The sequence below is a fragment of the Myotis lucifugus genome, unplaced genomic scaffold, assembly GCF_000147115.1.
Source record: "Myotis lucifugus unplaced genomic scaffold, Myoluc2.0 scaffold_46, whole genome shotgun sequence".
In the NCBI taxonomy this organism is placed as follows: Eukaryota; Metazoa; Chordata; class Mammalia; order Chiroptera; family Vespertilionidae; genus Myotis; species Myotis lucifugus.
Window position 1 is genome coordinate 6440719 of NW_005871094.1, and position 10672 is coordinate 6451390.

Sequence of the window (10672 nt, forward strand, 5' to 3'; positions counted from 1 at the left end):
AGCACGGATTACCTCTAGAGTTTTTTTTTTTTTTTTTAAGTGAAGAGTTTCAAAGAAATCACAAACCAGCTCCAAGACCACAGATTTGACAACCTGTCAGAGAATCCACCAGAGCAGGTCATAACAATGACAATGACAGTTTGTGGCCTCTGCTATGAATCTGACACATAATTCTTAGGACTCCAGGAAGAAAGTAGAATTATATGAGGTAGAGGGTATAGGAAGAATGTGTTAGTCTGAACAAATTATCTGTTTTCTTTAGGGTCTGAGCTAAAGCGAAGTCTTAATAGTATTATTAAAAATAAAACTTTCTGCCGAACCGGTTTGGCTCAGTGGATAGAGCGTCGGCCTGCGGACTCAAGAGTCCCAGGTTCGATTCCGTTCAGGGGCATGTACCTTGGTTGCGGGCACATCCCCAGTGGGGGGCGTGCAGGAGGCAGCTGATCGATCTCTCTCATTGATGTTTCTAACTCTCTGTCCCTCTTCCTTCTTCTCTGTAAAAAATCAATAAAATATATTTTTAAAAATAAATAAAATAAAATAAAACTTTCTTACATTTGCTAGACTCTGAGTCTAGTGTCCTTTCCACCACGTCACAGCAGAATAAACAGAAAACACTTGTGATCTCCATGACTTCTTGGGCTCTGGGGCCATTGAGTCTGTTCTGGGAGCCCCAAATCCCACAAGCCTCCCCCATCCTATCATCTACACTTTCTGCACTTGCTAAGGGGAGTGGATACAACCAAGGGTCATGATTAGGACTGTTAAAAAATATTATTCTGACATTTGTTAAAACTGTAAGGAAGACTTTATTCAAAATTATTGCAATAGGGGTCATGAAATAGAAGAGAGTAATTGTGTTCAACTCCGAATACAGTAAAGACAGCAGAGGAGTCAGTGGATGGACAACTGCAAGGAGGAGAGATCAAGGGTAGGGGGGATACTTGCTTAACTGACCTAACAGGATTCTTGCTAAAGGCAGGCCAAGGATTGAGACATCACAAGTGGATGATAAGGAACGTGATCAGATATCAAAGACTGGGGGGATGACTTCGTTAGCAGGATTCTTTGCTAAGACTGTCTTAAGGCCCAGGATAAGCCTAGTCAAAAAAAAGGACTCAGAGCCCTAGCCAGTTTTGCTCAGTGGATAGAGTATCAGCCTGCATACTGAAGGGTCCTGGGTTCAATTGCACATACCTCGGTTGCAGGCTGCATCCCTGACCCTGGTCAGGGCTCATGCAGGAGGCAACCAATCAATGTGTCTCTCTCATCATTGATGTTTCCATTTCTCTCACCCTCTCCCTTCCTCTCTGAAATCAATTTAAAAATTTTTTGTTGTTGTTGTTTTAAAGGACTCAGAGAAGCCTATCTAAGGTTTGGTCAAGGAGGGTGTTTATCAGGAGCTGTGGGCCTGGGGTGCCCATCAGAGCTCTTATCCTTCCCACACTGAAAGGGAGCTCCTATTCCCACCCTGGTCCATCACAAAGACTGGGACTCTCCTTCACCAAGATAAGTTTCAGCTTTGAAATTACCAGAAAGAGAACCTGAGACCTGAACCTGTGAGAAATGTGAGCTAAAGAATCAAGTACCCAGAATTCCAGGAAAGCTGGAATTCACTTCCCACCCTTTTCTTCCAGAGAAAACCATCCACATGAAGAAAATCTAAACCCCTAATGGAAGTGTCTAAAGGGAAATTATAGGGCAACCAGAAAGGAGTGTCGTTGGCTTGGGTCCCCACCAGTTTCCATAGTGCAGCATACCAGGAATGGAAAAGCAAAGTAACAATGGAACCAGATGACACAGTACCTACCATAGTGCTTGGAACAATGTAGCTGCTTAATTAGTACTTCTTGAATACATGAACTCAAAAGTCCCTTTCTAGTTCTAAAACGCTACTCTATTATGATGAAGGAGCTGGCACATACCACAATATGCATGAACCTTGAAAACATTATGCTAAGTGAACTAAGCCAATCACAAAAGGACAAATACTATGTCATTTCATTTATATGTGGTACCTAGAATACTGAAGGGTCCTGGGTTCGATTCATAGAATAGGCAAATTCATAGAGACAGAAGTGGACTAGAGGTTACCAGAGGCTGGAGGGAGGAAGGACAGGGAGTCATTGCTCAACCGGTGCAGAGTTTCTGTTTGGGATGATAAAGTTCTGGAGATGGATGGTGGTGATAATTGTACAACACTGTACAATGCCACTGAATTGTACACTTAAAAATGGTTAAAATGGTAAATTTTATGATTTGTATATTTTACCACATTTTTTAATGTTGAGAGGATATTGGGAGCATTTTGCTAAGAATATATATTTTTTTAAAGATGAAGGAGTACAGCTCAGGGGTTTACTATATTTTAGGACAGCATAAATTGAAGAACTAATTCTCCTAAATCAGGACTCGAAAAAGAAATAATCACTCCCGACTTTGTTTCAAACTAGAGAGCTTTTAATGGTGTATATTCATTCCCCCAGAGCCCTAATACGGATGGTCTCGCACGTGCTCCATGATTGTCTTCAAGCCAAGCCAGGTCTCTTCGGCTGTGGGTAAGATCTGGTTGGCAGGCAGCAGGAAGCCGTATCGACCGGTGTCTCTCAGTTCAAAGGCAAATGAGTATTTGATGCCAGAGTCATAGGCCCAGTCAATGCTTCCTCCACTGGCCTGGTCTGAAGAGCAAATGAGAATAAGTCTGGTTATGCTGTTCCCACTGGCCTCTCACAGCTATGTAACCGCCAAGTTAAGTTCTACTATTATTAAAAAGGTAAGTTAGGCCCCTATCTGCAAGGACCTTCAGAGCAGGGATAGCTTAGTAGGGGGTCACCCTTACGAAAAATTACAAGATTAATTTGAAAAGCAAAAGGTGTTATGTAAATGGACACTATGCTTGGCCTCCCCCTGGTGTTCTGAAGGGCCTCTGGCTTCACCCACCCATTTGGAATCCTGCCTGCTCGCCTAATTCGCCTCTGCTCCAACGTAGGGAGGCCGCCCCACTTCCTTCTTTAGAAAAGTGCTAGGTGTAGACATTTTTTTCTCTTGAGAGAGGGGAGAGATTACAAATACAAGAAACAATTTGGTCCCTGCCCTCAGGGGATTTTCAGCTAAGGGTGGAACAGGCCTTGTTCTGATATAAAACAACATGCCCACTACCTGTGTGTGATGGTTCACCCAACAGAGTAAAGTGCACCTGTGTAATGTGTGGCCACGGACTCGACAGATGATGAAGGAAGTGGCATTAGCCAACAAAGAGTTGGGCAATCATAACTCAGAAGAGCTGAGTCATGATGGGTTCCGAGGCCTGGCCCAGGGAGGGCAAGTAGAGGTCAAATGAAGGAGATGGCTGAGGCAGAGATGGAAAAAGTCTCCTAGTCCCTAAGAACAGGACTGGGCAAAGGGGAAGACCAGGGAGGCTGTACCAAGAACAGGACTACTCATGGTTAATATTGTGAAAGAACACTGAACTCCTGTGACTAAAGTCTTCGTCTTCACTCATAACAGTTATATAACCTGGTAAATAACAAATACCAAGTGGTTTCTGACTTGAACTGAACCTTCCTGGGTGCCAGAATTACTAACTTACGCCTTTGGTGTAGCTACATGACACAATCCCACTAAGAAGCCCGTAGTGAATGCAATGCTAGCTTCAAATGGAAGCCTAATTCTGCAAAACATTAGCTGGGTGGCCTAAAGCATGTACTTATCTCACCGAGTCCAAAATGCTTCACCCGTCAAATGGAGATAAAAGTATTACTTATTTCACAGAGCAATGAGAATTAAATGGAATAATGTAATGTTTATAATTCCAACACTTTTTGAGTGCCTACTAAATGTGATAGGCACTATGCTAAATTCGTTTATTGAATCACCACTTGAGTCACAAAGTAGATATTAGTATTATTTCCATTTTACAGATGAGAAAACTGAGGTTCAGAGAGATTACGTGAAGGAGCTGGGATAATGTATACAGAGTAGACATTCAATAAATGTTCGTTATTGTTATAACTATGATTACAAAGAAATTATTAGGATCCTATTTTAAAAGTTGGGCCACATTAAGGAGAAGAGGTATCCAGAGGAGAGTAGTTCACCAGGAAACTAACAAGGAACATTTATACAGTGCCTGGGAATTAGTGCACACTTTTCATCTATATTCTATCCGTTGAGCCTCTCAACAATCCATTTTACAGATGAAGAAACCAAGGGAGGTCCTGGCTGGTAGCACAGTGGTTAGAGCGTTGGCCCACGCACCCAAGGGTCTCGGGTTCGATTCCCAGTCAAGGGCGTGTACCTGGGTTGCAGGTTCCATCCCCAGCCCCAGTCAGAGCTCGATCGGGAGGCAGCCAATGGATCTGTCTCTCTCACATTGATTTTTCTCTCTTTCTTTCTCTCTCTCTCTCCCTCCACCCTCCTCCCCTCCCTTCCTTTCTCTCTAAAAATGAATGGAGCCCTAGCCAGTTTGGCTCAGTGGATAGAGTGTCAGTCTGTGGACTGAAGGATTCTGGGTTCCATTCCAATCAAGGGCACGTGTCCGGGTTGTGGGCTCAATCCCTAGTGGCGGCTGTGCAGGAGGCAGCCAATCAATGATTCTCTCTCATCATTGATGTTTCTATCTCTCTCTCCCTCTCCCTTTCTTTCTGAAATCAATCAATGAAAAAAAATCCTCAGGTGAGGATTAACACACACACAAATCAATAAATAAACAAACAAACAAATAAATAAATATAAAAGAAACCAAGGGAAGATGAGTGACCAACCCAAGGTTACTTGGAGCTACAACTCAAACCCAGGTCCCTGTCCCCAAGGTCTGTGCTTTCCCCCCTACACCTTTCTGAGAAACAACTCAAGTAACAACTCCTCCTGGACCAAACACCTATTGTAGTGCAGCTCCTCTGAGCCCTTTCCAAATGAGGAACTGCCTCAGCCCCCACAGATGTCCAGCCACCTCGTGGGTGGAGTGAAGCAGGTGCTCACTCAGAGCTGCATACCACTCTGGAGCAGGAAGCAACAAGTAGTTAATGGGGACCAGTTCCTAGAGGCAATGCCTGTCCAAACTGGAATGAGGCCAGGATCAAAGATAACAGAGGCAGCTCTGGGCACAGATCGAGCCAGAACTTGCTTGACCACTAATGGCCAGGTTCCAAAAAAAAAAAAATCAGACAGCAAACCCTATGCTTGTCTGATATTTGCTTAATAAAAATGTCTTCAATATCTGTGATCTTACCAAGAAAAACATACTAAAGCTCAGTCTTCCAAGGTCTGCCTTACTTGTAAATACCTCAGCTACGGAGGGGGGGAAACTAGATTCTTTGTATAATCTGGGGGCATATGATGTCATTCTGCTGACATTCCAAACTCCGGCCTCCACTCCAGCTGCCAACCAGAGAAAGCATGCATTCCTCAGCCCTCAGTGGCCATGATGCCTTCCTCCCTATTGCCGTCACTCCGAAGGCTCTCCTCCCTGGAGGTGCCCCCACCAAAGGAGAGGACAGTGCCACATGGAAGTGTTGAAAAGGTCTGGGCAGCCCGGCCAGTGCGGCTCAGTGGTTGAACATTGATCTATGAACCAGGAGGTCACAGTTCGATTCTTGGTCAGGGCACATGCCCAGGATGCAGGCTCCATCCCCAGTGTGGGGCATACAGCAGGCAGCCAATCCATGATTCTCTCTCATCATTGATATTTTTCTCTCTCTCTGTCTCCCTTCCCCTCTGAAATCAATAAGAATATAAAAAAAGGTCTGGGCAACTTGAAGCAGATCAATTTTCCAGAGAATAGCCTAAAAAACACAAAACAAGCTCCAAAGCTGTTCATTCCCTTTGACTTGGAAATCCTGCCTTGGGAGTCCATACCAAAGAGCTCGAAGAGAAAAAGGAGTTTGTACCAACATGTTCCTAGTAGCGTCGCTTAGCAAAAAGCTGAAACAATTCAAAGACCCAGTAACTGGGATATAGCATTATATTGGAATAACAGATACCTAGTTTGGAAAAACATAAAATCACACAGGAAATACTGTTACCTTTTAAAAAAGCTGGACACAAAACAGAACCCTGACACTAATTAAGACTTGTGGACCAAAAAGGGGTTATAAGGAAAGTAATCTCACAGCGTGATCTGATCATAAATTCCTAACTGGGCAAGTCATGGTGGAGAGTCACGTCCCAGGCCTATAAAAGGCTTATCTGTGCCTTCAGGTTGCCATGTCCATTATTTCTGTGCATCTAGGTTAACTCGATTTTGAAATGCCCCTTTTCAAACCCCTCCTTCTAAAAGCGTGACCACCCTCCAGAGATAATGTTAATTATCCTGTCATCTGATTGCACCTTGCTTTCCCTCATCTTCATGCAATCTTCCTTACTTCCCCCCTTAATGCATAAAAGAAACTGCAAACTGTTATTTGCTGAATCATTTTTCTCAGTCTGATGAGATTTTTTTTTCTTAATTATAAGAGAAAGTTCATTTAGAAAATTACAGAGGTAGTAGATGTGCCCTTATTGCTTAGGAGAGAGAAAAGCAGAGGTAACCTAGGGGTGGGGGAGGGGGGGAGGGAGAAGAAAGGCGAAGGCGAGCTACTGAGAGGGAGAGCGCACTCGGTTTGTTGAGATCTTGTTTCCAGGTGTATCCTCTGTTGGGCTCACATAAACGATTGTAAAAATTCTCTACAGGTTTGGTAGTTCTTATATCTACAAACTAGATAAATATATGTGTGTTCATTGACAAAATCATCAATGAAATTGAAACAAAATAAAACTGTTGGTTATTGGATTATTTTTTATGAAGTTTTTAAACGCATCATAATAGAAAAAAGAAAAAAATCATAATCTGGAAAAAAAGAACTTTCACCATCCGAGATATTACCAGAGCAGTAGTTTGTGTATTTTCAATAAGTATTCTAGGTAAGAGGAGTAAACTCCTCCTCCTCTGCTCTCCAAGACTCCACCAGAGAGAGAAACCCACAGGCCCAAAATGGTATCACTTGTGCTAAAAGCCCATGATACCAAACCTAGATTTAATACCTGATCTAATTGCAGTTTCAGCCTCTCCCAGGAGTGACATTTTATACAAACCAGTTTGGAATTTCCTGATCTACACTAGTGAGGGAATCTGCCTGGTAAGACCCCCCCACTTCCCCACCCCCCAAACCGCCTTCCCTTAAAGCAGCGGTTCTCAACCTGTGGGTCGAGACCCTTTTGGAGGTCGAATGACCCTTTCACAGGGGTCGCCTAAGACCATCCTGCATATCAGATATTTACATGACGATTCATAACAGTAGCAACATTACAGTTATGAAGTAGCAATGAAAATAATTTTATGGTTGGGTCACAACATGAGGAACTATATTTAAAAGGCCAGAAGGTTGAGAACCACTGCCTTAAAGGAAGGTGTCCTTGCCTGAAATAATCCACCCTTAACTTCTTAGTCCCACCCTCTTTCGTCCTATAAAAAACTTCCATCACCCAGCTGGTGTGGCTTAGTGGTTAAACATAGACCTATGAATCAGGAGGTCACGGTTCGATTCCCGGTCAGGGCACATGCCCGGGTTGCAGGCTCAATCCCCAGTTAGGGGTGTGCAGGAGGCAGCGGATCAATGATTCTCATCATTGATGTTTCTATCTCTCTCTCCCTCTCCCTTCCTCTCTGAAATCAATAAAAACATATTGGAAAAAAAAACCTTCCATCTTGTACAACCCCCAGAGTGCCCTTCTAGCGGCTAGATGAGATGCTGCCGGATTCATGAATCACTTAATAAAGCCAATTAAGAACTTAAAATTTACTGGGTTGAATTTTGCTTTTTAATGACTCCCATTAAGAAAACCATGACTCACAAGTGTTCATTCCCGCAGATTTCTGCCACCACCCTCCTACAGATGTAGCTGTCTTTGCCCCCAGCATGTCTGCAGACTCCCTCCTCTTGTTCAAGCTCAATCTGCCCACCTCCACTTGTCCCCACCTTGCCCTTCTCCCCAACTCTGGACAGTATTACGTTGGTCACTTCCGATCTCTCCTGTATCTTTCACCTCTCTCTCTCTTAATCCTTCCCCACAGTCTCTTATCCCAGAAAGAAAAAAAAAAAAAAAGCAAACCCTGGCGGGTTGCTCAGTGGTTAAAGCATCAATCCTTGGACCGAGGGGTTGTGGGTTCAATTCCTGGTCACAGGCATGTCCCTTGGTTGCAGGTTCTCCAGCCCCTTAGGGGCTCCTGTGGGAGGCAACCAATCCATGTGTCTCTTTCTCCCCCTCCTCCCTCCCTTCCACTCTCTGGAAATCAATGGAAAGAATATCCTCTGGTGAGGTTTGTGGGGTTTTTTTAAGAAAAGAAGGAATCCTTGATTCCAGAATCTCTCTTTCCCTTCACATCCAGGTTCCTCTAAAGCAGAGTTGAGGAACATCCGGCCCATAGTCCGTATAAGGCCCTCAAAATCATTTGGTCAGGCTCTGCCAAAGCATTAGGGGTGAGTTAATTAAATGTTTGACCAAATAAAGCAGGCTAATGTTTAAGTTGGTAATTTTGCATGGCCCTCGAATGATGTTATAAACCATCCAAATGGTCCTTGGCAGAAAGAAGGCTCCCCACCCCTGCCCTAAAAAGTAGGCTACTCACCAGTCTCGCCTCTCCCCCAGCCCTGCACTCCTCCAGCTACTCTCCCCACGCTTCGTAAACGACTCCGCTTAAAGTCACCAATAAGCCAGTGCAGGGGTTTAGAACAAGTTACCCCAAGATGTGCCTGTGTGGTATGCAGGCTGTTCTGAGCTATAGGCAACCAGGACTCTGTGGGCTCGAGAGAAACTTCTGCCCTTTCCAAACTAACTACCTAGAAGAATTTGAATTAGGGGCCTTACCCATAATTAAAGATGATCAGAAATCATTTTTTTTTTACCTATCTATAGGACAGGGCAAATTTACTGAAGATCTATTCTTATTATTCTGACCATATACAGTGGGGCCTTGACTTACGAGTTTAATTCATTTGAGACCGAGCTCGTTAAGGAGCTCGTTAACTCAAATTACTCTATCAACTCAATGCAAAAAATCCACCGAGAGACAGCTGGTATCTCAAAAAACTCGTAAGTCAAGGCCCCACTGTATATACTAGTATACCTTGTTTTCCCTTTCTGTCATTGAACCTCTCACGTACGTGGGGTTCCCATATACTAGTATATGCATGTGATTAAGTTTTTTTCTTGTTAATCTGTCTCATGTTTATTTTTAAACCTCACCTGAGGATACGTTTTTATTGGTGAGAGAGAGAGAGAGAGAGAGAAAAGAAAGAGAAACATCAAAGTGAGAGAGAAACATCCATCAGTCACTTCCCATACACACCCCAAACAGGGATTGAACCGGCAACCTAGGTATGTGCCCTGACCGGAATCGAACCTGCCACCTTTTTGGTGCATGGGATGACGCTCCAACCAACTGAGTCACCTGGCCAGTACTCATGTCTATTAAACCAGCTGAAAGAACCTTGAGGATAGAGGAAAATTTCTTCCTCCCCCACACTCATATTAAAAAGAGAGAACCACAGGCCCAAAATGGCATCACTTGTGCTAAAAGCCCATGATACCAAACCTAGATTTTAATACCTAACCTAATTGCAGTTTCAGCCTCTCCCAGGAGTGGCATTTTAAACAAATCAGTTTGGAATTTCCTGATCCACACTAGTGAGTTAATCTGCCCTTTAAGACCCCCTTCCCCTAAGGCAGTGGTTCTCAACCTTCCTAATGCCACGACCCTTTAATATAGTTCCTCATGTTGTGGTGACCCCAACCATAAAATTTTCGTTGCTACTTCATAACTGTAATTTTGCTACTGTTATGAATCGTAATGTAAATATCTGATATGCAGGATGTATTTTCATTGTTACAAATTGAACATAATTAGAGCATAGTGATTAATCACAAAAACAATATGTAATTATATATGTGTTTTCCGATGGTCTTAGGTGACCCCTGTGAAAGGGTCGTTCGACCCCCAAAGGGTCTGGACCCACAGGTTGAGAACCGCTGCCCTAAGGGAAGGTGTCCTTGCCTGAAATAATCCACTCTTAACTTCTTGGTCCCACCCTCTTTCTGCCTATAAAAACCTCCCATTTGTACAACCAGCAGAGTGCCCTTCTAGTTGCTAGATGGGATGCTGTCCAATTCATGAATCGCTTTAAAAAGCCAATTACATCTTCAAATTTACTCAGTTGAATTTTGTTTTTTAACACTAGCGATGAAAATCCAACGGTAAATATTCTGTCCTTGTAATGTTTGGCCTTTCTGTGGCCTTTGTCATTGTTAAACACTGCCACCTGTCCAACAATTGCTCCTTCCCCGTTTCCGAAACACAGGGTTGTCTGCCTCCTCTCTGCCCAGCTCTGCCGTGTCTCTCTCCCTCACTGCTAACCTCTTCTGCCCGTCGCCTTGCTCCCCTCTTCCGCCCAGGGCTCTTCCCACTCCAAATGATCTTGCTCTCCTGTACCCACCGTCCTCTCTATGTCCACTAACCCCAAAACTCTGCAAAATCTCCGGGCCATGTAGCCCAATACCTTCCGGACAGCCTCAAAAGTTCCAGAACTCAATGCAGTATCTTTCCAAGCCCACCCCTGTTTCATCTTCTGGGATGCCTCCCTCAGTTAATGGCACCATTCAACGTCCTTTGGTGAGAAACTCTCACTATCCAATAAAT

The 10672-nt window shown here is 43.8% G+C and overlaps 1 protein-coding gene across 1 annotated transcript in view; it reads right to left on the reverse strand.

Annotated features, from left to right (window-relative positions):
• Nucleotides 1-2438: 2438 nt before the first annotated feature.
• The window catches only part of CPA2 (carboxypeptidase A2), a 27044-nt gene continuing 18810 nt past the window's right edge, over nt 2439-10672 (reverse strand). The window contains exon 11 of the mRNA XM_006088355.2: nt 2439-2678. Within this exon, the coding sequence (XP_006088417.1) occupies nt 2491-2678 (188 nt within the window). The 3' untranslated portion in view covers nt 2439-2490. The remainder of the gene's footprint in view (nt 2679-10672) is intronic.